The 26,323-nt window shown below is 56.4% G+C and overlaps 1 protein-coding gene across 1 annotated transcript in view; it reads left to right on the plus strand.

Moving 5' to 3' along the window:
• Positions 1-644: 644 nt before the first annotated feature.
• Positions 645-26,323, plus strand: part of RET (ret proto-oncogene) — a 46,018-nt gene continuing 20,339 nt past the window's right edge. Inside the window, exons 1-3 of the mRNA XM_063083341.1 lie at positions 645-729; positions 22,192-22,455; positions 23,950-24,237. Of these exons, the coding sequence (XP_062939411.1) occupies positions 654-729; positions 22,192-22,455; positions 23,950-24,237 (628 nt within the window). The 5' untranslated portion in view covers positions 645-653. The remainder of the gene's footprint in view (positions 730-22,191; positions 22,456-23,949; positions 24,238-26,323) is intronic.

A 26,323-nucleotide genomic window follows, 5' to 3' on the forward strand; every position in this document is an offset into this window, starting at 1 on the left:
GGATATTGTAAGCTGCAAGCCGGGCTCGCCCCAGCAGGGCGCAGAGGGCTCTCCTGACCGCCGTCCCCTGCCCAGGCTCTTCCCTGTCCTCGCGCCTCCCCCGCTGAGAAATGGCGGAGGATGCGCTCCGCGCCGAGAGCCTGGGGGCGGGGCGCCGCGCTCCGCGTCCGCCGGGCGCACCCCGGCCGGCCAGACCCTGTGTCCCCGCGGAGCTCTCCTGCCTTCTCCGAGCAGCGGAAACGGAGAAACGCAGGGAGCGCAAGCGGGCGCAGGAGGTGAGAGAGTGCGGGGGCGCGCGGACCCGGACTACGGCCGGCCCACCGCCCCTCTGCCCGCGCCCGACCCGGCCAGCACCGCACACGCCGCCGGGCCGCGCCCCGCGCCGCCCCGGCCGGTCCCCGGACCCCGCCCCCGGCCCCGCCCGGCCCGCCCCCAGGCCCGCCCCGCCCCCGCCCGTTCCTCCGCGCAGCCCGCGCTGGGCTCGCCTCAGTCCCGCGGCCGGAGCAGGGCGCGCAGCATCGCCGAGTGTCCGGGAGCCCGCGCCCCGACGCGCCGCGCCCGCAGTGTCCGCCGCGCCCTGGGCGGGCATGGGGCGGCCCGGCTGAGCGCCGCACCCCGCCCGCCGCCGAACCCCGCCTCGGAGCGCACGGGCGATGGCGAAGGCGACGGCCACGTCCGGCGCCGCGGGGCTGCGGCTGCTGCTGCTGCTGCTGCCGCTGCTCGGTGAAGGTGAGTCCTGCCGTGCTGTCGGTCCCCGGAGAGGCAGAGGAGAAGTTGGTGCCGCGCGCCGAGCGGCGGCGGAGCAGAGGCGTTCAGATTCTGTTTGCGGCGAGCTGCGGGCTGCGCGCTGCCGGCCGCCGGACCTTGGCAGGGAGCGTGGCGGCTGCGGCGGGCCGCGGGCAGGGCGGGTCTCGGGCCGGAGCTGGACGCAGGACGCCCGGGTCGGTGCCCAGAGCCCAAGCCGCAGCTGCGCGTCCCAGCCTGGCCGCGCCTTGCGCCGATGCCGCGTCCTGGAGCACACTGGACCGCGTTGCTGCGTTTCGGCGCTGGGTGGGCGGACGGGTCAGGTAGCCCCCGAGAGCCCACGACTTGCGCGGGGAGTTCTGTTTCTGCAGAAGACTGCTCCGTCCTGGTTTCCTTTCCGCGCTCTGCGGCCGTGATTTCCCCCTCCAGCTCGTGCTGCCTTGACCAGCCGACGGGTGCGGAGGCTCTTTCAATAAAAGGTTGTTTTTCCCCTGTGCGTTTTTGCCGCCCTGGTCTGGAAAACCTAAAGACCTGTGGTTTCTTGGGTAGTTCCCCTCGAGGGCCCGCCGTGGTCTGAGTCCCACCCGGCAGCCTTGGAGCCGTGCGTTGCTGCGGGCACCTGAGGATGCGGTTTTGGGGGCCACAAGTCGGCTCAGAGCCAACATTTACCGAGCGCTTTTGACCAGCTAGGGTTGGGGTAGGAGGATGTGCCTCCGGCTCGGCGCTGAGAAACCGCGGGTGCTGTAGGATCCCAGCATTAGGTGTGGCCTTGCAAAGACTGGACACCGTCCCCACCCTCAAACCCTGGCAGAATGAACCTCAGGGCTGTAGAACCACTCCCCCACCCCCCACCCCGCTGCGCAAGTCGAGTGGCCCTGACTAGATCCCCTACTGAGTACTTAGGTATGACCCGAGTTTCTCTCTGAGAGGGACAGAGACCCGGCCATCCTCACCCACTCCCTACAAAGCCGCTTTCTCTCCCTGGAGACTTTGGGAACAGAAGAGGCCATGGTCACTCTGCCTCTAGTCCCGGGTCCTGCACAGACTTTGGTTTCAGGGACCTGTGCAAGGCTTCGTTTGTGTGACCGGCTAGAATGAAGGTGAGTAGTCTGTTCCCAGTGTCGAGACTCTGGGGTCACAATGCTTCACGGGGAGACAGGTAGGAGCTGTACACAGAGTAGAGGTCAGCAATGTGTTCTGAAGCTCTCTGGTGACTCTGGGTTGCAGCTTTGCAGTTGTGGGCATGTGGCTCGGTGCGAGCCTGAAGCCCACGTGCTGGTCAGCCTGCAGAGGACATCCCCACACCTTCACACAGCCTGTGCTTAGCTCTGCCCAGCCAGGCTTCAAGGACCAGGATCCTGGAGCCAGCCTGTGGCACTTGGTAGGAATGCAGGTAGCTTTCCGTGCTGAGTCTGCTGGCCTACAGAGTTGGGTGGCAGCAGACAGCATCCCCAATCCAGGGGAGGTGAGCCCCCATCCCCCATCCCCATCCCCTGGGATGACCGAGAAGCCACAGTTGGTGGCACTGGGAGTGGAGAGGCAGCCCCACGCCCTGGAGGAAACAGCTGGGACCTTTGCAGAGTCCTGCAGGGGCTCTTTACCTGGTGCAGCAACCCTGGAACTGCCAAGCCCTGCTCTCATTGGGCTGCTGCAGGCTGCCATTAGTGAGCCCCAGCTCTGCTCCCGGACCCACCCCGGCAGGAGCAGCTCGGCCTCGAGCGCCCCCTTGCGGACTCGCCTGGGAGATGGGCTGGGTCTCTAGAGAGTGAAGGTCTCTCCCCAGCTCACACTCACACTCACACTCATGTTTGGTCATCACCAAGACACAGTCCTGCCCTTCCTTACAAAGACCTGCTCATGAGGCCTGCGGCCACACACGTACTCCTTAACACCCCCCCCACCACCCTCACCCAGGCACCCACGGGAAACCCATCCCTCTTTTACCACTCACACACACACTGGCACCCTGCATGTACACACAGGAACACATGCCCCTCACCTCTTCTTACACATGGGGCACAGCCCACCAGCCCTGGGTATCCTGAAACCAGAGCTAGGGAACCTCCATCTAAGAGTAGTTCCTACACGTTTCTGGCCTTTCGCTGTTCAGCACAGGTACGGCTATCCCCATTGCATGGATGAGGAAACTGAGTTCCAGCATCTGGGTCATGGCCAACGTGTCATGACTCCTGCAGCTCTTTGGCAAGCCTCTTGTCTCTCTTCTTCCTGGCCTGGCTTCTTGGGTTCCGTTCACTCAGCACCTCTAGCTGCAGGAATACCTGCCCTCTCTGCCTACGGATCCCAGACCTTCTGCTCCCTGCTCCATGACTTGACAGGGCCCATCCCCACACCACCAGGTGTCAGAGTGGACACCTTGGGCCAGGTGGACACAGCTCTGCCTACTTCTTCGGTTCTCTTTTGTCCCCTCCCCACTCTTTGGCTGGGGGCCAGGGAAGACTGGCACTGCTTCCCCATGCTCAACTGGGCCCTGGCCTCTTTCTCCTGCACTCAGCCCCAAGCCCCTCTGGCCTCCAGGAGCTGTCTGCTCCCTTTACTGGTGGGCTGGGCCAGCTGGTGGGCTCCTGAGGGTGGGGCCTGCAAACAGAGAGCAAATGGGGAAGTTTATTGAGCCCATTCGCTAAATTGCCTTTATTCTGCAGAATTGCTTTAGGGACTAGCTAAGTAAATCACTGTTTCCTTGGTGGTGTGAAGAAAATGGGATGCATCCACCTAATGGGGAGCTAATGGCCTTTTAGCCAGGGGAGGAGAAAACTAATTAAAAATGATGGTATCTGTTAAAAAGGAGCCTAGGGTGCCAAGGAGAAGGGAGGGCCTGGAAGCTGCTACCTCCCCTTGGGGACATCCCCCCTGCATCCTGACAGAGGACCCTCTAGGTCCCCTTATCTGAACCGGATATGGCTGATACCAGCAATTGCCACCCACCAGGGGCTGACAGAGTGCCGGTCCTGTGCTGTGCCTGTTTGCTAGCTCACTTTATTCTCCAGACAACCCTGCAAGGGTCGTGGCCTTTTTTTTCCCATTTCACAGGTGAGGAAACTGAGGCTTCCATAGCCTGTGGACTCTGGAGCCTATGGAGAGGACTTAGGAACCTCCCACCCCTGGGCCTCTGGCTTTCAGCAAGCCCCTTCTCTGGACCAGGGGTGGTGGGTACCAGGGGTGGGGCTGAGGAGGGGTCCTGAACCTGCCCGCCCACTGGGGAGTCACCTACCTGGAGCTCCAGGTGCTTTGGGGACAGCCTGGCCCAGATATGGAAGTGAGGTGTGATGCCTGCTCAAGATGCCTAAAACAGGAGCATCTGGGTCTCAGCTGGTTTCTCAGATGGGCCGTTGATTTAGCTGATGTCTGGGAGTCTGGTGGGTGTGGGGGCCAGCACCAGACAGGGCCTGTCAGAGTGGCTCGAGGGAAGGGGCACGTGTGCTCCAGGCACGGCAGAAAGACCTCTGTGCTGTGGTGGTGCAGGGGGTGTCCAGGACAGACAGATGCAGCCCTTGCACCCAGCGTCTGCCTGAGGTCCTGGCATCGGACAGAAGCTACTTTGCTGAAGAGGGTGCTGGGGCCAGGAGGCTGGGCTTCAGGAGCTTTGCTTGCAACTGTGTTTCCTTGTGCCCCAGGACTCACTGGGAGAAGAAAACACCCAAGTGGGTGCCCAAGAAAAAAGGACAGAGTTGGAGAGGCAGCCAGCCTCCCTCCCCGCTCATTAGCACATCCTGCCGTCCTGTGGGAGTGGCTGCATTTGCACTGAGGAAGCCCCCACCTGTGGGTGTGTGGGAGGACCCTTCCCGTTGGTGCCGCCCTGCCGGTGAGTCCAGGCCCTGCTCTCCACCCCGGCCATGGGCTCTCCTCCGCTTCATTTTCCGCAATTGTTGTTGTGTGCCAGTGACTGAATAGTAACAGTAGTAATGGTAACAGTAGCAATGATCAGCCCGCAAATACTCTCCAAGAGAGGTGCGCTTGGGAAGACAACAGAAGGGCCCTTTAGCCTCACAAGCTGTGGCTTTGCAGGGATGAGCAGTAAAGGAAACACTAGGTAACTTATCTCACCTGCCTGTGCGAGATTTCAGATAGGAGTGGGACAGGCAGACAGCGAGTTTAGGGTGGGAGTGGGCAGTGGGCAGCCAGGAAGGGAGGGTGCCCTGGCCATGGGCTGCAGGGGAGGGATGGGAAGAGCGGTCCATCTCTTCCTGTCCATCTGCACCTGGGCCCTGGAGGAGAGCAGGTGGCCAGCCCCAAGCAAACACCTCTGTTTGCTTTTGCCTCATGGGTGGCTTCGCAAAGTACAGCAGGCTGAGCACCATTACAAAAAGGTCACCTGTGCACCTGGTGACCTGTGCACCTGGACAGGTATGGTGGGCCAGCTGGTACAGGCTTTCCTGATATTCCTGATACCAGTGATACCTGGTTAGGCTGGGGCTGGGCCTCTGAGACAGGCCAGGCCCAGTTCTGGGACCTGCTCAGGGGAGACGCCAGTGGCCCTGCAGACCCAGGTCCTGGGGGACCTGAGCCCCCTCCCAGACTTGCGTGCTGCCACTTCGCTCCTCTGTGATGTGGGGTGCTGGTGTCTGGGTCTGCAGAACACCAGGGCTCCAGGGGAGTGCCTAAGGAGCAGTGTGGCCCCAGAGCAGGGGGTGGTGGGGGGCAGGACAAAGGTCATCAAAACTTTCCAGTCTCCCATGAGCCTCTGTGATTCCAGGAAGTTCTCACCCTTGTATTCCAGAAAGGGAAAAATAAAAAATGTAACTTCCCAAAATTTAAAGGATGACCTAGAAAATTCTGGGGCAGATGTGCACTTAGGGTATGAGGACATGAGGGTGGGGGGTGAGCTGGGGATGCACAGAGAGGTTCACCTGCGTTGTGTGGCCCACGATAGGTGGGCAGCCTGCAGGTGGTCTATGCAGGAGACTTGTGCACAGGTCCCACAGAGCCTTGGAACAACCCGACTGATGAGCGCCTCCTACCTGTATCTGTGAGGGCAGGCGAGACTGTCCTTGGTGACAGAAAACCCGCAGTCTCGGTGGCTTAACACAGTCCATCTGTGTCCTGCTCATGGCACAGTCTGGCACGTCCTCCAGGCCCTGGGAGCGGCCACCTTCCGCCAGCAGCTCCACCTCTGGCCTGTGCACCCAGCTGTGTGCACTGGAGGGCACAGAGCGCTGAGAGGCCAGGCCTGGAGGGGGCCTGCCTCCACTTGTGTTCTACAGTTGGGATCCTGTCACATGGTACTTACTGCAAGGGTGGCCTGGAGTACAGAGAACACCAGGTGGAGAGAACACACACTGGGCTGAGCCTGCACGATCCCAGGGGTCTCCAGACTTTTGTCCCTGCTCACCAGCTCCTCCAGGCTGGCCTCTCCTGGTCAGGCCTGTGGTGGGGAGGGGCAGCGTGGCAAATTATTACAGTTCACTTTTTTTTTATTGAGGTACAATTCGCATATAAAATAAAATGAACCATTTCTAAGTGAACAATTCAGTGGCATTTAGCACATTCACCATGTTGCACAGACATCACCTCTGTGTAGTTCCAGAACACTTCTATCACTCCAAAAGGAAATCATATCTACTAAGCAGCTGCTCCACATTCCCTCTCCCCTCAGCCCCGGTAACCACCAATCCACGTTCTGTCTCTGTGGATTTGCCTATTCTGGATATTTCATATAAATGGGCCTTTGTGTCTGGCTTCTTTCACTTATAACATTTTCAGGCTTTATCCACATTGTAGCATGTGTCAGTACGTCTTTCCTCTCCAAGGACGAATAATATTCCATTGTATGGGTGCACCACATTTACTTATCCCTTCGTCTGTTGATGGACATTGGGTGTTTTCCACCTTTTGGCTATTGTGAATAATATTACTATGAATGTTTGTGTACAAATATCTGTCTGAGTCCCAGTTTTCAGTTCTCTTAGGTATACCCGTAGGAGTGAAGTTGCTAGGTAATTCTGTCTTATTTTTTAAGGAACATTTGTTTTCCACAGTGTCTGATCATTTTACACCCCCAGCAGCAGTGCACAAGGGTTCCAATGTATCCACATCCTCACCAACACTTGTTATTTTCTGTTGTTGTTGTTGTTAACTCTAAACACCCCCGTGGGTACAAAGCAGTATCTTGTGGTTTTGGTTTGTGTTTCCCTAATGACTAGTGATGTTGAGTGTCTTTCCATGTGCTTGTGGTCATTGGTGTATCTTCTTTGGAGAAGTCTCTCTCCAGGTGCTCGGCCTGTTGTATAACTGGGTGGTCATCTTCCTGCTGTTGTTTGATCTCCACCATGTATCGTTGAGAATAGCTCCGTCCAGTGATACATCTATCTGTGCATGAGCCCCAGGTCCCTTGAGAGGAGGACATAGATTCATCCGATGTCCTCATGTGGGCATTGAGTCACCACCACCCACTGGGACCCTGAGGACATTCTTGGGAGACCTGGACTATACAGCCACATTGAATGTAAACGCCTCAGAAGCACAGGCATCACAGCTCCCATGGGAGAAGCCAGCCTGAGAGCCTCCCTGAAGGATGGGCGAAGGGGGGGGCGTGCTGGGAACCAGTGCCCCCCGCATGCCAGACAAGGAAGGACTCAGCAGCCGGGGAATGGGGGCTGCCCTCTTTTGCTCAGCCTTAATCCAGATGCTTCAACTAACCAGGCAGGTCTGGCGTAAGGTGATCACTGTAACTGCAGCGGTGTGAGGTCCTGCTGCTGGGCCCTGGGACTGTTTCCTGGGATGCTGGTGCATGCCGAGGCAGTGGCCTCCTTTTTGCTCTGGAGGCTGGCATGAAGGCAGGAAGGCCTTGACTGAGGGGTGGCAGGAAGCCTTTGTGGACCCCTGCAAATCTGATTCCAGATTATGAGGGGAAGGACAGAGAACTGCCATTTGCTGACAGGTGCTCTGTGCCCAGGCTGCCCCAGCAGTCCTTCCAGGGAGGAGTTCCTGTCCCATTCACAGCTGGGGACAGAGCCAGAGAGGCTGAACATGAGCCAGGCCACAGGCTTGGCAGTGGAGGAGTGTGTACCCACTCTGCCCAGTCTTTCTGCTCCCTCGTGTCACACTGAAATCTCTCCTTTGGATGTAAGCTCATGTCTCCTTGCCTTATCAGTGGCCTAGGAGGACATTTTCCATCCTAATCCTGCTCTGGCCCCATGTGCCTCCACTCTCGGGGCCACCTGGGCAGAGCCCGCCTTATTTCCACTGGACAACTGTCCTGCCTCTTGGCCCCGGTCAGGGGGTTCATATGGTGAATGCCTGCACAGATGTCACACAGACTCAAGGGGTCAGCATTCGAGCCAAGAGGAACCTTAGCATCAGGTGCAACCCTTTCATTTTACAGATGGGGAAACTGAACACCAGAGGGAGGCATGAGTTGTCACACATCGAGGTGGCATCAGTTAAGGACTTGGTGCCATGACCCTGGGTGTCTGTTCCTCTGTATGACCGCTTCAGCCCTGGGTTTGGGTTCCTTTTTACTCTTGAAGTTGAGTCTTTGTGCCCAGGGGCTTGATAACAGCGTCCAGATGTAGGCAGAGTGACCTGAGGTGGCCCTGCCGGCCACCCTGCCCTGCCCTTCCTCTCAGCCTGGAATGAGAAGGACACTTCCAGACCACAAGCTGGCCTTCCAGCTGCACACAAGCTGCATGTGGAGATGCAGCTGACCTAGTCATTGCAGGGGAGCCACACGTGGGAGCTGCTTCCCCTGGGGGCTGTCCCGACCCCCCACACCAGAGGTGCAACTCATGTGTGTCACCGTGGGCATGTAGAGGCTCGCATGGCTTTGCAGCATCCACCATTTTAAGTGTTTAGTGGCACCAGGACCTGGCAAGGGCAGAGGGCAGGACCTCTTAAGGCTCAGGTGGTTCTCCTGTGTCCAGCAGGGATGGACGTGGGAGGCCCCTAGTATCAGGTGGGTATCTAGCTAGTGCTCCGTCCATAAAGGTGACCACTACTGTGCCAACCCATAGCTGATGGGCGCTGCCTGAGCAAGCTCCCGCCAGGTCTTTCCTTCCTGGGCCTCTGCCCCATTTCAGGACTCCTCCCCAACCACATTTTACTGAAATGTTAAAGAACAGTTTGTGCAAGGAAACTTCTAGGGGCACCGTCTTTTAGAGGAGGCTGAGGGAAATTGTGGATGGCTATTTATGTTGACATTTTCAGACTGGGGCTGCACGCAAGTGGGCGGGTGGCTTGGGTGCCTCGGCTTCTCTGCACGTGTGTGCACAGCCATTACTAGGCAGAAGAGCCCAGCCAGACCCTGACTTAAGGGCACTCCCTAGCTCACTAGCTCACTGCCTGTGTGGCCCAGGGTAAGGTGCTTAGCCTCTCTCTGTCTCAGTTTCCTCCTCTGTGACACAGGAATCCTACCAGTCCCTATCTCGGACAGGTGTTGTGTTGATTAAGTGAGACAGTATATGTGAGGTGCTTAGAGCAGTGCTTCTTGGAAATCTCTCTGATGACAATGGAGGTGGTGAGGAAGCTGTTAAGAGTGGGGCAGAGATGGGATTATCTCAGCTCAAGGAGCTTGAGACATGTGGGGTGATAGATTTGTTTGTATTAGCATGAGGACATGCTCTGAGTCACAGTGCCCTGTTGGGTGCATGGGAGACAGTTGCCCAGGCCGAAGGCACAAGGGTCAAAGCCGGTGACCTCTTGGCCCCACCACTCCAGGCAGGACTGGTGCACGCTGCAGTCAGCTGGGTTATGGGCATTAGAGTCCTGGAGCTGAGGGGGTCTGGTGACCCACACACAATCATTGGCAGGCCACTTGGGTGGCCAGTCCTTTTCCAGCCAGGCCTTGCCCTAGGAAAGAAATTAATTGTAAGCTAATTGGCAGTTTCCTTTGCATAGCTGCCGGAAGGAACTGCCAGCGGGGCTGGTGATTAACTCTGCAGCAGCTGGGAAATCGCATTTGGGCAGGAGTGCCCATCGTCTTGGCAAGGCTGCAGCAGCTGGTCTGGGTGGGCATGGGAGTGTGGTGGTGGTGGGTGTGGCCAGGCCCCTCAGGACACAAGGCTGGGTCTGTGGGCAGATGGTGGCCCTGGTGCCCAGTCACTGACCTCACTCCCCTTCTGTCCCCTTCCCCACCCATGGCAGGGTCAGCATGATGACATGCGGGCATCAGGAGGCGCGGGGGTCCCTGGTTGCAGTCCTGCCATGCGTGTGAGCGGTTTTCCAGCACTGAATGGGGAGAGTGACGGCTGTTCCATGGTGGGAGCTCAGGCCAGGTGTATGAGGAAGGCAGGCTGTGCCTGTCCTCACAGGACAGTGGTGCCTTGAGGCCAGGGCTGCCCCGTCTGCCCCCCTCCATCCAGCTGCTCCTCCAGGCCTCCAGTTACTCTGCGCAGATGGGGGCCCAAGAGGACAGGCATCTTGGGAGACAGTGCACCTCACACTGGTCCCCTGCCCTCCCCACCATGGGAGTTCAGGCTAGAGTGGTGGTGGGCAAGGCCGTCATCACCCCAAAGAGAGCCATCCTGCATTTGAAGCCCCGAGCAGATGGGCCACGGGGGCTTTGAGCAGGAGGCCTGGGCTCTATGTTAGACAGAACGCTCAGGAGCAGGAGCATGGAGAGCCCCAGAGCTCATTCGGGAAAGTCCTGGCACGCAGTGTGTATCAGGGCAGCCACTTGCTTTTTCTTGTGTGCTGGACTCAGCCAGCCTGCCCTTACACTGTGCTCAGCAGACCAGGAAGGCTTCTCGGCCTCATGAGGCCCACAATGGCATGGGCTGTCCACTGAGGACTTCTGGCAGCCTTTTGGGAAGAAGGAATTTAAGCCTGGGACTGAGACTGCACTGCCACAATGGTGACTAGTGTCCTCTATGGGCGCCTGGGAAGTACCTGCCTCTAGCATTTATTGAACACCCAGATATTCAGTAAGCTGTCATCCATCTGCAGAGGTCAGCATCTTCTCTGTGGTTTTGCAGACAGAGACATAAACTCGGAGCACCAGGATTGGGACAAGTTGTCACATTTTCCATGAGGGTGGCCTTGGCTTGTGAGTGAAAACAACTGGCTCCCAAAGTGAGGCTCCCATGGACTGTCAAATTTCTAGAGCCTGCCCTGGGCCTTTGCTTCACACCTGCTCTGCACTAGGCATCAGGCAAGGTTCCAGATACAACAGTGGACAAGACAGCATGGAGCTGGCCCTGTGGGTCTTTACAGCTCAGCTTTCCTCCCACAGCTTGTCTGGATCAAAACTGGCAACTCTGCTCTTGTTTGGAAGCCTCAGGATGGCAGCAAAGTAATGAGGGTGGTGGTGGTGGTGGAGATGATGGAGGTGGTGGAGGAGGTGGCGGGCATGGGGATGGCGGTAGGGTAGCCAGCCTCAGAGAGCATTTACTAGGTTCCATCTGCTGTTCTGAGCTCTTCATGTGCATTAACTCATTTTAGCTCCAACAACCCTGTGAGGTGGGAACTCTTAGTCTCCTTGGGTACAGAAGAGAAAACTGAGACAAGGACCATCTGTGCCTTGTCCAGGCTGGTGCCCCTCACCCTGCCACCACAAACACACGGTGCTCTGCATTGCTGCAGATCAAGCCCACAGTCCTGCCTGGCATCCACATGCTGGCTCAGCCTGCTTCTTCTGCCAGGCTTTCCAAGTTCATGATTGTATGTCTTCACGGAGCTGGACTTCCTGTCTACCACCAGCATTTGCCGGCTTCCAGCTTGGCGCTGACACTGCTGTCCACCTGGACTGCCTGCCTGCCTCCTGCTGCGTTCACTCTGCTCTGCCCTCCCGGCCTAGCCCTTCAGACCGGCTCCTCCCATCTCTGTCCTGGCTGGGCACCATGTCCCGCTCAATGGCCACCCCCTCCATTTGCCCATCCAGAGCAGCCAGCCCTCCCGCCTGCCTCCCCATCAGGTATTTCCACAGAATAGGCAGTTTAGGTCTGCCTGAGCCCCTGGGGGATAGGATTATTTTTAAACTGTGCCAGAGCAGCTAACTCAGTGGTGCTGAACAGAACCAGCATTTTGGGGAGTGCCCACCACCCCTCAAGCCACCCGTGCAGATGCACATGTCACATGCACAAGAGACGTGGCCCCGGGGCCCAGGCATCCTTGGGAGTCTGTAGTGGCCTGCGTGCAAAAGGTGCAAAGGGTGTCCAGTGCCCTTGCAGGGCAGTGTCCTCCATGCAGGGCCATCAGGAGGCCTGGTGTTGCTCTCTCTCTGAGTTTGTCCCAAGGGTGCTCTGTGTAGAGGGCCCTCCCCTCTGTCCTCGGCCCCCTCTGGTCCAGCGCCCTGCTCTGGGTGTGCTTTTCACCAAGGGTCAGGCCCTTGCTGCCGGGACAGCAGGCTCGGCTCGATAGGGAGGTATGAGACAAGCCAGCCCTGCCACTGAGCTGACGAGGCTCTCCAGTGCTGCCTCCTCATCCCTCGCTCAGGGTGGCTCCAGGGAGGATGTGCTTGAACCCCCTCAGAGCTGGCTTTTCTGACATTCCTGCTGGGACAGTGCGTGGGCGTCCCAGTGTCACCAGCCTCAAGATTCATCGTGATCATCTCTCTGCAAACAGGAAGTGCTCTCCAGGAAGGGGCCATCTAGCTGCCTCTTTGCTTGGCTGGCGAGTGCTCAGTCCATGACCTGGACCTGCGTGTGTCTAGAAGACTGGTGTGTCTGTCTTTCCCGCCTGGCTTGGGGGATGCCAGGATGGCTGCTTCCTTTGCTGCTCAGGGGAGTGCTCAGGACCAGCTGGCGGTCACTTCTCCCAAGGCGTGGGGAACAGACTTCTTGGGATCCCAGGGGACATTAAGAGGTATAGCTGGGGTCCACTTACAGGCTGCTCCTGCCCTGTGCTAGGGCAGAGAACGTTGTGTCGGGGAGCCGCAGTTGCAAGATGTACCACGTGCTCTGGGAGGCACCAAGCACACGGTCAGCCCTGCCTGCTCAGTGTCACCACAGGCTGGCCAGTATGGCCCTCCTCTGGCTCTCAGGCAGGGCATCTGGGGAAGTGCTGACATAGAGGCTGGTCTTGCTTCTCCGGGCAGTGTGGCCCTGGAAGGTGGGGAGGAGGTGTGGCCAGGGGAGGGCTCTGCCTTCACTGGGCTTCAGTGTGTCCCTGCTTTCCCAGGGCTGCGGGCCCTGTGGTGAGCCTGGTCCTCCTGGGGGCCCAGGCACCCACCACCCACCCACGTGACTTTCCAGTCAGGGCCACATCATGAGCCAGGGTCCCCTCCCTGACCAAAAATCAAATTGTATCTTACAATTATGTTGGTAGAAGACAAATATAATCCAGGCCACTTTATTATCATATATTCCTTATTACTATATGTATTTTTTTCCTTCCAATTTTAAAACACGAAAATGAAAACAGGCAAAGTACTTGAATAGACATTTCTCCAAAAGAGACACTCAAATGGCTGCAAGCACATGAAAAGATGCTCAGCACCACTAACCATTAGGAAAATGCAAATCGAAACTGCAGTGAGACACCACCTCATGCCTGTTAGGGTGGCTGCTGTCAGAAAACCCAAAATAGCAAGGGGCGAGGACACGGAGAGGTTGGAGCTGTCGCGCACTGTTGGTGGGAACATAAAATGGTGTGGCCTCTGTGGAAAACAGTCTGGTGGTTCCTCCATGTGGAATTACCCTATGATCCAGCAATCCCACCTCTGGGTATTGTTTCTGAGCAGCAGAGGAATTGAAAACCCAAAAGAATTGAAAGCAGGATCTTAAAGAAATACTGGCACACCCCCATTCACAGCAGCGCTGTTCACAGTAGCCAAAAAGTGGAGGCAACCCACATGTCCATCGATGGATGAATGGATAAACACAACGTGCTTTAAACGTGCAAGTGGAATTTTATTCAGCTTCAGAAAGGAAGGAAATTCTAACAAATACTACGGCATGGATGAAACTTGTGGGACATTATGCTAAGTGAAATAAGCCAATCACAAAAAGACAATACACTGTATGATTCTGCTTAGAGTAGTCACATTCTTAGGGACAGAGAGTAGAATGGGGGTTGCCAGGGGCTGGGGGGAGGGGAGGAATGGAGAGTTATCACTTAATGGATATGGAGTTTCAGTCTGGGAAGATGAAAAAGTTCTGGAGATGGCTGGTGGTGATGGCTGCACAACAGTGCGAATGTGCTTAATACCACTTGTCTTAGTCCATTTCTGTTGCTTATAACAAAATACCCGGAACTGGGTGATTTATAAGAAAACGAAATTTATTGCTTACAGTTTCAGGGGCTGGGAAGTCCAAAGTCCAGGGAACACATTTGGACAAGGCTTCGGTGGTAGTGACAGTGTCCCAGGGGTCTCAGATGGCAGAAAATGGCGGAGCACAGAGAAAGAGCTAGTTCCTCATGCACCCTCCTTTTAAAGCCCTCAGAACCACACCCCTGACCACCATTTTTAATCCATTCACTATTGCACAGTCCTACAATCCAATCACCTCCTCAAGGCCACATCTTTCAATTACCATAATAGGATTTCCCACCCTCAACAGTTACAATGGGGATTAATTTGGGGGGAGACATTTAACCCAAGGCACCACTGAACTGTGCATTAAAAATGGTTTAGATGGTCAATTTTGTGTTGTGTGTATTTTACCACAATTTGAAACACTTTTTCAAAACTGGGATCCCCCTTTATACACTCCTCTAAAGTTGTTATTTGCAATAGAGCTCCCCCTGGTTTGTGCTTTTTTTTCCTAAGAGCAAAACTAGATTACAGTCCTGTGCAAAGGCAGTTTCCCATTGGGACAGAGCCAAGGGACCACAGGGTCTGTGGTGTACTGCAGGTCCTCCCCCTGTGCCCAAGCCCATCCTGGCTGACAGCAACAGTGGGCAGTGCTCCTCAGTCACCGTAAATCATTTCCCGAGCTAGAGGTGAGTGTTTTGTTCTCCACCTGAATGCCAGTGGCTAGTGCACTATAGGGCACTGCCTGTGAGCACAGGAGAGGTGTCCACACGGTCCCGTCCCACCACCGACAGCCCACTGTGGCTCCCAGCGCCTGTGAGACCACGCCTAGGGCTAGTCTCACCCACCTACCTGGCCCCCATGCTTGACTGCTACCCTGCTCTTATCCCAAATCTGACCATTTCCCAAATGTGATCTATTCCTGAGACCATCTATTTGTTAGTTTCTTCATCCATTGGTTCATTCCTTACTCCAGGCATTCGTTCATTCTCTCTGCTCATAGATAGCGAGTTTGGCAGATACAGCTGGGAGGTGGGTGCCCAGGCGAGCATGGGGAGGAGGTGAGTTGGAGGCCCTGGGGACGTGCAGTGTGTTATTCTGCAGGCAGGGGACAGTTAATACAGAGCTCTACGCAGAGGCTGCCATGGCCTGCTGACTCTAGCCGCTCTGTGGCAGGTGGCTGTGGGTGGAGAGTGGGCTCCAGAGATGGGTTGAGGGGTGTGTCGTGTGGGTGGGGAGCTTGGCGGTGGGGTCAGTAGCCATTGTGAGGGGTGGAGGAGGAAGGGCACAGGGTGACTCTGAGCATGTGGCCAAGCAGCTAGGTGGGGCAGTGCTGTGCCAGGGTGGGGAAGGTGTGCACAGGTAGCAGGTTTGGGTGGGGAGGGGTGGTGGTCCTCAGCTGCAGGACAGGCCGAGGCAAAAACCAGCAAAGGGGTGAGCTTGCTCAGCTAGTAGAGTCGTAGTGATGCTGGAAGCCACCAAAGACAGAGGGGCTCAAGGGCAGGGACATAGGAGGGAGGACACCAGGCAGCGGCCGTAGGATGCGCACAGAGCGCCTACAGCTGCAGCGGAGGCAGAAAGACGGGCTGTGTCCTTGGGGGCTGAGAGAAAATAACTGTCCATACGCAATTGTCTTCCCAGCAAAAAAGTACCTCCCAAGGATGAGGTGAAGCTGTTTAAACAACAACAAGGCAAGAGAAAGGCATGACCCAGGCTCCCGTTGCTGTGTGGGTGCTGGGGAAGGTGGGATGTGGGATGGGGCAGTGGCCTTGCTAAGTGTCCAGTTCACCTGCGCCGTGGCTTGTGGGTGTTCGCTCAATGTAAGTGTTCTGTAAGATGGGTTCTTTGTGTCAGATATTCAGCCGCAATGAAGAGAAGAAAGCATGGATGGGAAGTGGGAGGGGAGTGGCAGGGTGGCCGAGCCCCCACCTGGACTGGAGGGACCCCCGCAGGGACAGCTGGCCTAATGCAGGCGGCCACGTCTTCCCACCCCAGCCCCTGGGGAGGAGCTGCTGGGTCTGTTTCCCGTTCTCAGGAAGATGACTGCATAAGGAAACCGTCTGTCAGGGAGATCCTGCTGAGCCATAATAAAACTGTTGTCTGCCTCATCTGCCACTTGTCAGAGGCAGGCGCAGGGCTGGAGCCCAGGAGGGACTCAGCGGGAGAGGCCTGCCTTGTGCATGGCCCCGGTGTTGCTGCTAATTCCTTCTGGCTCTTGCGAATTTTTTCCTTCTTAGGAGTCCCAAATCCCAGCTTTCATGTTGCTGTCCTGGGGAGATGTTTGGTTGTCTGAGGCTCCATGTGCATTTCTGGCAGGGTCTCCTTGTGCCAGGTGAATGTGACCTCACAGTGCTCCTCAGTGGCTGGGGAACGGCAGAGGTGGGGCCAGAAGCCAAGGGCAGTAGCCAGGAAGGGCCACCCCAGCTTGCACTTGAGTGGTCAGGGCAGTGTGTCCACCGCAGAATAACAGTGATGAGGTGCAAGGAACCGGGGTGAGCTGGGTGTGGCTCCCAACAGGCGGCCGGGGCAGACAGGACCCTCTGGAGAGCGGGTGACGGGAGCCCCAGCCTCAGGGGCAGCCCAGTAGGCTCAGGGCCCACGGACAGGGCCGGGCCATGCTTAGTGTGTCTGCACCAAGTGTGCAAAAGAGTATATGAGAAAGTGTGCAGCAGTGGAAGAATGTGTGTGTCTGTCAGAGCAAGACTGGCAGTGTGAGAGCACATGTCGAGCATGCGTGTGCTTGTGTATGAAAGAACGAGTGTGAGACAGTAGTGTGTAATGGTAGGTTTGTGTCAGTCTGGGTCCAACCAGGAGGCAGCCCCGGTCATTGGAACGGGAGCACTTAATACAAGAGGTGCTACGCTCTGCTGGAGGAGCAATCAGAGCTGTGCAAGAGTTCCGCGGGGCACTGTGGCTGGGGACACCTGGGAAGGAGCCTTCTCCCCAGCTGGAGTCAGAGCCCACTGGAGAGCTGGGCTGCTGGGGCCGGAGCTGGTCTGCAGCTTCATGGCTGGCAGAAGGTAACCCTTAGGGCAGAGGGAGCCAAGGCTGTGGGTGGGCACACAGAGGGGTCCACATCTGGGGGCTGTGGGAAGCTGACCACCAGGCTCAGGAATGGGCTGCACAGGTGCTGATGGATTTCAGCTGGGGCAAAGCACCCTGGGTGTCCCACACCCCTACCCACTGGCTGCCTGGGCAGCAAGAGCCAGAAAAGGCAAGACTAACCATCCAAAGCAGGAATAAGCCCTGGTCTGTCTGCAGCATCCTTCCAGCTGCTCCACCGAGGAAGCTCAGCACTGTGCTGCCTGCAGAGGAGGATGCTCAGGGTCCAGTGTGGACCCGAGAGTGTGCGCACATTTTCAGAGCGTGTGACAAGGAGTGTAAGAGTGCGTGAGCACACCTGTGGGAGGAGGGGGCTCAGGACTGGTTCCATCTGCATCCAGATACGAATAAACTAAATAAATTATAAATTGTATAAATTTATGAATTTTAACCAATTAAATACAAAGAAGTTGAACATCCCAGCCAAGTGTGGAGTGTTGGAAACAGTCTTGGCAGGCTGAAAAACAGGCACAAGTGAGAAGCAAAACCACAGCTGGGTGACTGCATGCCCTGAATGGCATCATCAGCGCCTGCTAACAGGTGATTTTGGAGGAGGCCCTGCCCCAGAGGGACAGCACTTCACCCCACTGCATGGAGCAGGGTGGGAGCAGATGGCTCTTGGGTGGGTGTGTCTCTGTCTCCATCTGCGTGTGTCTCCTGCATGCCAGTGGGCAAGAGTGCATGCACAGATATGCACTCATGCGTCACACACACAAGTGCACACACACTACACAGGCCATGAAGGCTCCTGCATTCTCTCCGAATGTGAGCAGAGACTCGGGCCTTCGGCAGCTGTTCTGTGAGCAGGTGGCCTCACCTGTCCTGCATGGTGCCAGAGCATGGGCTGACCTGAGGAGCCAGAGCTGGGGTGCCTTCCAGTGGACTTGGCGCCTACCCTTTCCTGCCTCCCACTGTTGCATTCTTGGTCATTGTACCAAATGCCAGGAAGAGCCCAGCTGTTTGACCTCCCGGCCTCAGTGTTCCTACCCATGAAATGGAACTGTGAAAAGATCTGCATGCGGTGGTTGTGAGTCTGCAGTGAGAGGCTTGTAACAATACACACCTGTGCAGAGGTGAGGCCCTGTCTGCACCTGTACTGGCTGCTCCTCTCCGCATGCTCACAGATGCTCTCCCCGGCTCACAGATGGAGAAACTGAGGCCATTGCCCTGCAGAGGCCACGCAGCCTATGGTGCCAGACACCAACAGCTCTTTCCTGACCCTCATTCACCCACCGCCATTGTCCACATTATTTATGGGGCCCCTTGTTCTGGAATGATAAAGAACGTCAAAGATGGTGGTAGCACAGCATTAAACCAAGTGTGAGCCCTCTGAGTATGGGGCCTAGGGGTATTGCCCAGGCTGCACCCCCCGAGGCCAGACCCATACCCTCCTTCTCAGTCCCCGCCTTGGACCATGTGTTTTTCCATCTAGAAGTGTCTGTGACAAGGAGGAGCATTAAGACAGCTGTTCCCTACTGCAGCGACCACCTGGGAGGTATTTTAAGTGCATTTAAGCCTTTCTGTTCACAATCACTGCCCGACCCACAAATCCCTTTTGGCAGCAGCAATCTCGTAGGGCCAGGCTCTGGGAGACAAGAGCGGGAGGGCCCTGCTCCCCTGCACATGTGGTCTCTGTGGTGGGGGCTTTGGGGAGCTTGGGCCTGTGCCACTTCCTAGCCCCTGGACCACTGAAGACACATGTGCATCACGAAGCCCCTCACCCCAGAGGAGATGCCTTGCAGGATTCCCAGGCTGGTCTGCTCCCACAGCAGGTTGGAGCTCACTCGTCCTAGCGTTCCCTCGCCTGTACTCGGGGGTGAGAACGTGGACCCCACCCCTCTGTGTATACAAGAGTTCGTGGTCCTGGGGCAGGCCCGGCACTGGACGCCATGCTGGGTGGGGAGGGGGCTCCCAGCTCCCATGTCTGGGCTGCCCCAGGGCCATGCCCTGCAAGGCCACTGTGAGTTAGTCTCTTGTCCTCTTTGTGGCCAGAAATGCAAGTTCTCAACAGACGGGCGCTGCCTTATGCTGTGAAGGTCCACAGGAGCTGGTGTTCATGACTTGCCAGTAGCACTTGGTGAGCGCCAAGCAGGGCTGGGTGACCCCATTGACCAGGGCAGGTCCCACTGACTGGGGCAGGACTGAGGTTACTCTGCCAGGTGGCGCTTCATGGGAGGTGGCCACACAGCCCCATCAGGGACCCCTTGGCAGTGGTGGGCATCCTGGTGTGCAGCAGCAGGGAGGCGGGAGACACCCATGGGGAGTGCTCCTGTCTCTGTCTCAAGAGCGGTGAGGAGCCCCCTCTCTAGGGACTGTCTCTGGGCACCCCTGGACTGGGGGTGGGGGTGGGGGGGGCTTCTCTTGGCAGTCTCTGGAGAAGACCCTGACTGCAGGGACAGACCCGTGGGGGACCTGTCAGCCGTGACACATCAAGGAGCTGGGTGCCACTGGCTGCTCTTTGATGGGGCCTCCCCTGGGGCTGAGGGTCATGAGCCTTGTGCCAGGGTCCTAGGGAAGCTGGCCTTGGGGACTTGGGGCTGCCACAGCCCTCTGAGCTGCCCACCTGTCCCTTCCAGGTTCAGTTACTGAATCCAAAGAGATCAGACCTGAGTGCCTCTGCAGGGCAGCCTTCGTCCTCTTGGGCCACTGGGGAGAGGAGGGCGGCATTCTGCCATGCGTGGCACATGGTCCCTGGAAGGGGCAGAGGGGTTTGTCTGCTCTTGGGACTCCCTCCCCAGAATTCCCCAGTGTGACTTATTCATGGGGCTTCTTAGCTGCCCCTCCACTTCAGTGTGGCACTCTGGGTGATCCCACCTGCAGAGGCTGCAGGCCAGGGCTCAGGTACAGGCCTGCTCCCGGAGGAGGTCCTAGCCCGCCCCTCCCCCGCACTAGAGCACTCTGGGTCCCTCTCCAGAGACTGTCCTCCATCCTTTGGCTCTGGCCAGAGTCTCTGTCTCTGTCTCTGTCTCTGTCCCTCTCTGCTGGGTAGGGAAGCACCCACGCTGGGTGCGGAAGGACCAGATGCTCGCTTCCCTCCAGGTGGCCTTCCCAGCCAGCTGCCTTTCCAAGTCATCCTTCGGAAACATTGCACAGTGCAGGAAACCTTTTAGTTTCCTGTTTTACCACTTTGAAACCCCACACAGTCTTGCAGGTTCCCATCACCTGACTCCAGTCTGCTCTTGATTGTTTCCCTGGAGGACCAGGTGGCTGGGGGGAGCAAGACTCAGCTGCCAGGGAAGCAGGATCTGGGGACAAACTGACAGAAAAGAGCAACTGGTCAGATACCAGCACAGTATTCCTAATGTGTGCTTTGTGTGTGGGCATTTTTTGTGCAGTATAGAGTATATTTACAGGTTTTTAGTGGGTTTTAAGCATTTTTTGCCTATTTATCCATCTTTTTAAAAAAATTTTACTTTTTTATTATGGAAAAATACATGTAATGTGAATCTTTCCATCTTAACCATTTCTAAGTGTACAGTTCAGTGGTATTAAATTCATTCACATTATTGTGCAACCATCACCACTACTCATCTTCAGAACTTTTTCATCTTGTAAAACTGAAACTCTATCCCCACTAACACCCCATTCCCCACTCCCCCAGCCCCTGGCACCCCCCTTCTACTTTCTATGAATTTGACTACTCTAGGAGCATCATGTAAGTGGCGTCATGCAGTATCTGTCCTTTTGTGGCTAGCTTATTTCTCTTAGGGTCCTCAGGGTTCATCCATCCTATAGCATGTGTTAGAATTTCCTTCCTTCTTGAGGCTGAATAATGTCCCATGGTATGGAGAGACCACATTTTGCTGATCCAGTCATCGTTGATGGACACCAGGGACTGCTCCCACGTTTTGGCTCTTGCAAATAATGCTGCTATGAACATGGTGTGCAGATATTTCTTTGAGTGCCTGCTTTTAATTCTTTTGGATCTATACCCAGAGGTAGGATTGCTAGATCATATGGTAATTCTGTGTTCAACTCTTTGAGGACCTGCCATACTACTTTCCACAGCAAGTATATCATTTTGCATTCTCACCAACAGTGCACATGAGTTCCAAAAATTCTTAGTATTTAAAAAACTTTTTATTGTGAAAAACATTGGACATACACAGAGTCAGTGGAGTAGTGCCGTGAGCTCCTGCATGACTCAGCCAGCCACAGCCAAGGTCAATATCCAACTCTCCTCGTGGAAGTGATACAGCCCCCTTGATGATTAGTTTTTCAGTTTTCAGATAAAATTTAAGTAAATTCCTAAGTAGGTTGGAATGCATGAATCTTAGCTGTACAGTGTTGACAAATGGGTAACCCCAAGTGACCTGCACCCCTATCGTATATGGGCCCTCTGTATTCCCAGAAAGTTCTTTCCTGCCCTCTCCAGTCTGTTGGCCCAGCCCCACCCAGCAAGCAACCAGTGTGCCTCATCACCTGAGGTTAGTCTAGCACCATGCTATGGGTACTCCTTCCTGCACGCTGCTTCCACGTGGCGTGGTGTCTGGCGGTCATCCAGGCTGCGGTGTGTGTCAGTTGCTTATCCCTCTTCGTTGCTGGGTGGGAGTCCATAGTGTGGACGTGTCCCCGATTGCTTATCCATCCACCCGTTGAAGGGCTGCTAGGCTATTTCTGCTCTTGGCTGTGGTGAATAATCCTGCCATTTGCAATTGAGTCATTTGATGGACATATGTTTTCATTTCTCTTAGATAAGTGAAGTGGAATTGCTGGGTCGCATGGTAGGAGTATGTTTAGATGAAGGTTTATTATCACTTTCTTATAAAGTGCTTTCTTTGTTTTGGGCAACTGTTGCCTGCCCTGCTTCTCTGGCTGCATCTCGTACCCTTGAAAACGTGGGCTCCAGGCAATTTGTTCAGAAGCCCGTGTGAGGCCCCTGCTGTGTGGTTGAGGTGCTTATCAAACCTGGGTGACTGAGAATGATTTTGCAACTGTTTTAGACTGCCACCTGTTTCGTTCCTCTTTTTTCTTTTTCTATTTTATAGCAGTTTGTTTTCAGCCAGTGTTTAGCTATACAAATAATTATGTGTTTAGCTATGCAAATAATTATTATGCAAATAATTGTATGTTCGTGTTCTTAGCACTAGAGATAAAAAATTCCTACTAAGATCAGAATTTCAAATTAATGATTTTTTTTTTTTTGGTCCACAAAGAAGCCTCCATCCCCAGCCCTCTCACACACTCCTCTGCCTCTGCAGCTCCGCTGGGCCTCTACTTCTCGAGGGATGCTTACTGGGAGAAGCTGTACGTGGACCAGCCGGCTGGCACGCCCCTGCTCTATGTCCATGCCCTGCGGGACACCCCTGGGGAGGTACCCAGCTTCCGCCTGGGCCAGCACCTCTATGTCACCTACCGCACGCGGCTGCATGAGAATGACTGGATCTGCATCCAGGAGGACACCGGCCTTCTGTACCTTAACCGAAGCTTGGACCACAGCTCCTGGGAGAAGCTCAGCGTCCGCAGTAAGGGAGCAGCGCTGATCCCCACCCGCACCCCATCCCCAGTCCTCAGCCGCTCTTATCACAGCCACTGCCACCGAGGCTCGGGGGTGCATCCCCATAACTGCTGGAGTGTGGGGGCATAAGGAGCGAGGAGAGGCCGGCCTGCCTCTGGGTCCAGCCTGCCGAGGGAGCCAGGACAAGTGTGGGGGTTGCTGGTGGCCCCTGAGCTTCCTGAGACTATGGGGATTTCGGAGAGTTTTGGTGATCTCCATGCCGCACCCAGGCGTCTTTTTCAGTGGGGCTAACCAGGCATCAGCTCCAAGGTTCTGATTCAGCAAATGACCTTGAACTAGCTGGAGTGGCAGCAGTTCCCAGGGGTAGCCTGTCTCCCCATCAGCCATAGCCACCCTGTGCCTGCGAGGGCTCGGGCTAGTCCGGGGTGTCCAGGGGGGAGTGGAGCAGAAGGAAGGATTGGCCAGCTGCATGGAGCAGGGGTCAGAGCCTAGGTCAAAGCTACACATGACCCTGGTACCACGTGGGGTGGGGGTGGAGTGGGGCACCTAGTGGCATGAAATGGTGATGGGACATCCAGTAATTCTGCCTGGCCCGCACCACATCCCTGAGTCCCCATCTGGCAGTGACAGGCAGGCCATGTGCCATGGATGCAGCACAAATGGCACTATCCAGCCAGGGCAGACCTACCAACTGTCTGCCAATAAAGTCAGGGCAGCCCAGACAGTTCCTGGAGGAGGTGGCATCTGAGATGGCCTTGGCTTCACACATGCAGTTCCACTGTTTCCATTCCAAGCCCCCAATGGGGGCCGGGGAACTAGAGTGCCTGGGGGACTGGGTGGGATTTGCTGCAGGCCTGCCTTCCCTGGAGCTTGAGCCTTCCCCAGAGCTTGAGCCTTCCTCAACTTGAGAGAGGCTTCATGCACCGCAGTCGTCTGAGCAGGGAAAGTTTGCAAAAAGAATTAGTAACTACGGGCCCGGGATGGGAGAGACAAAGGACAGGCTCGTGAGAAGCAGAGACATGTAGGATGGATGTAGGAAGAGCAGGTGTGAGGAGCAGCGCCAGCCTGGGGCCGAGCTAGAGAGCCCAGGAAGAGCCCCAGACCCCGACAAACTGGTGGCGGTGCCTCGAGGATGGAACTTGCTGGGAAGGCCCCCTCGGTGCTGGGGAGGTCTGTCTCTAGCATGACAGAACTGCCTGGGACAGGCGTGGTGGGCAGGGCGTGTTTCTGTGCACCACATGCTGCAGGAGCCATCCTGGAGGAGCTGTCCACTTGCAGGGCTGGGAGCCTCAGGCCCGTGCCCAGGGTACCTCCCTGAGGAAGGGGACATTGGAGCTGAGACCCTGTGGCAGGGATGGGGAGATGGTGGGTAGGAGCTGGAGAGCCCAGTGGTGCCCTGTGGACCACGATGAACCCTGGAGCTCCTGCTTGTCCCCAGTCCCCACTACGTGGCAGGTGTGGCCGACATCCCCACAGGGCCCGACTTCTCCTCTCTCTGCAGAAGGTGGCTCGCCCCTGCTCACCGTCTACCTCCAGGTCTTCCTGTCTCCCGCGTCCCTGCGTGAGGGCGAGTGCCAGTGGCCGGGCTGTGCCCGCGTGTACTTCTCCTTCATCAACACCTCCTTCCCGGCTTGCAGCTCACTCAAGCCCCAGGAGCTTTGCTTCCCGGAGACAGGCCTCTCCTTCCGCATTCGGGAGAACAGGCCCCCGGGCACCTTCCACCAGTTCCGCCTGCTCCCTGTGCAGTTCCTCTGCCCCAACGTCAGCGTGACCTACAGGCTCCTGGGAGGTGAGTGCCGACCTCGTGGGCCACCAGGCGTGGTGCTGCAAGCCCGTGACATGAGCTGCCTGGTTTACTCCTTTCACTTAGTGTTCCAGAAATACTCTTGTGTGCCTGCCAGCGGCCAGCTACTATTCTAGGAGCTAAGGGTACAACAGTGAGCAAAATAGGCTGGAGTCCTGCCTGCCTGGAGCGTCCGTTCCCGTGGGAGATGCGACTGTGCATGTGCTGAGGAAATCGGGTGGTTTCTGGAAGGAGCTAGGTGGGAAGGGAAGCCGGGAGGACGTGCAGTGGTGCGAACGATGTCTTAAATTGGGTGGTTGGGGCGGGGGCACCAGAGCAAAGGTGGGAGGACACCAGGCATGCAGATGTAGTCCCCTGGAGGGTGTCAAGGTGGGACCTCCATGTGGCTGAAGTGCAGTGAGCAGCTTAGGAGAGTCAAGGCCCCTGGGGGCCAAGGAGTCCCTGGGAAGGGGACAAGTCTAGGAGTGATGTTCAGGGCTTCACCTTGAGGGACACCGGGAGCCATGGGAGGCATGGCGGAGGATTAGTGAGACTATTGTGTTAGGCGTAATTGTGGGGCGAAGGTTTAGGGTGGCAGTAGGAGAACGATCAGAGCTACAGAAGGAACCCCTGGGCTGGGATGAGGGTGGCAGCAAAGGGGCACAAAAAGCAGGCAGCTGCCTGCCATGCCTCAACGGAAGGTCTCACAGAATTTCCTTCTGGGCTGGATGGGGGTGTTGCGGGAAGGAGGGGATCAAGCATGGTTGAACGGGACTCTGCCTGAGCCACAGCAAGGACAGCGGGCTTTGCCTGGAGGTGACCCTGGGGAGGCCGAGGGAGAGGTGCATCCCAGTGGAGGTAGAGAAGGCAGCTGGGTGGCCACCTGGAGGTGCCATTCAGCCATTTCAAGGCCAAGGAGCTAGGGCTCTGCCAGGGCACAGAGCTGTGCACATTCCAACCAGGTCCACCACACAGACATGGAAACAATGTCAAAGGCTAAACAAAGGAGAAGCCGTCTCTCATGTTCCGCAACATCCTCATTCTCCCTAGGGAGAGTAGATGTCCTTGAAGCTGGTGATTGGCAAAGCACATGGTTTTGCATGCTGCCCTTTTTTGATAAAAATTACATAGTTAAATTCTGTCTAGCGAGTTTTTTGTAATCATAAATGATAGAGGAAAAGATTATGTGATAAGCATTTCCCACATGTGTAATTCATGTGTAACGTGATTCTGACAGGCGGCATGTGCAGTTGCTTTCCCCTCTTTGTGGGTGGCTGTGGGGGTCTTCAGTGTTGACGCTGCAGCCATCAGCATTTCTCCCTTCCTGGGTGATTTCTAGAGTTGAAGAGTGTGTTGTGGTCCCTGACCCTGCCCTCACGGGGCGCTGAGGGTCATTGTCTGCAGAGCACATGCAGCAGTGCCGGGAGCAGAGCAGGCACTTCCACCCTCACCATCCCATCTTCTGGGGAGGAAACTGAGGCACCGAGAGGTGGAATGACAAACCTCGGGCCACACAGCCAGGAGGCGTGGAGCAGGGATGCACACAGGCAGTTGGAAATATTTGGGTTTTAATGTTAAATTATACACTAAATGTCTACCGAGCTTGTTTTCAAGTGGTAAAATTGTGGATTTATTTCTCACATTCTCTAAAATGAGCACATATTGCTTCCATAATTAAAAAAAAAAAAATCCTAACATTTTTAAAAAGCCAGCCAGTGCCCAGAGCTGGTTCTCTGGGCCTACAGTCTCAGGGGACCTGCAGCCACCCCTGCCCACACAAGCCACTGCAGATGGAGGCTAGGTGGGCAAGGGGTGCCCCAGGCCCTCCTGGGTGATGAGGGCACCTGGTCCCCACTTCCCCATCATCAGGAGTGAGCGCCTCAGCAAAGCGCATGAGCGCACGTCACTGCCTACCCGTGCTTGGAGCACTGTGCTCCCCTGTGGACCCAAGGAGGGGGACGTGCAGGGCCCGTGGCCGGCACGCCATGTGACCACAGAGCCCCCTCCCGTGCACTCCCGCTGGGTCCCTGAGGAAGGCGGTTCGCCCTGCCCCTGCCCGGCGGTCACGCGGCGTCCCCGGTCTGCTTGGTGG

This window comes from Cynocephalus volans, chromosome 2 (genome assembly GCF_027409185.1).
Source record: "Cynocephalus volans isolate mCynVol1 chromosome 2, mCynVol1.pri, whole genome shotgun sequence".
Taxonomy (NCBI): Eukaryota; Metazoa; Chordata; class Mammalia; order Dermoptera; family Cynocephalidae; genus Cynocephalus; species Cynocephalus volans.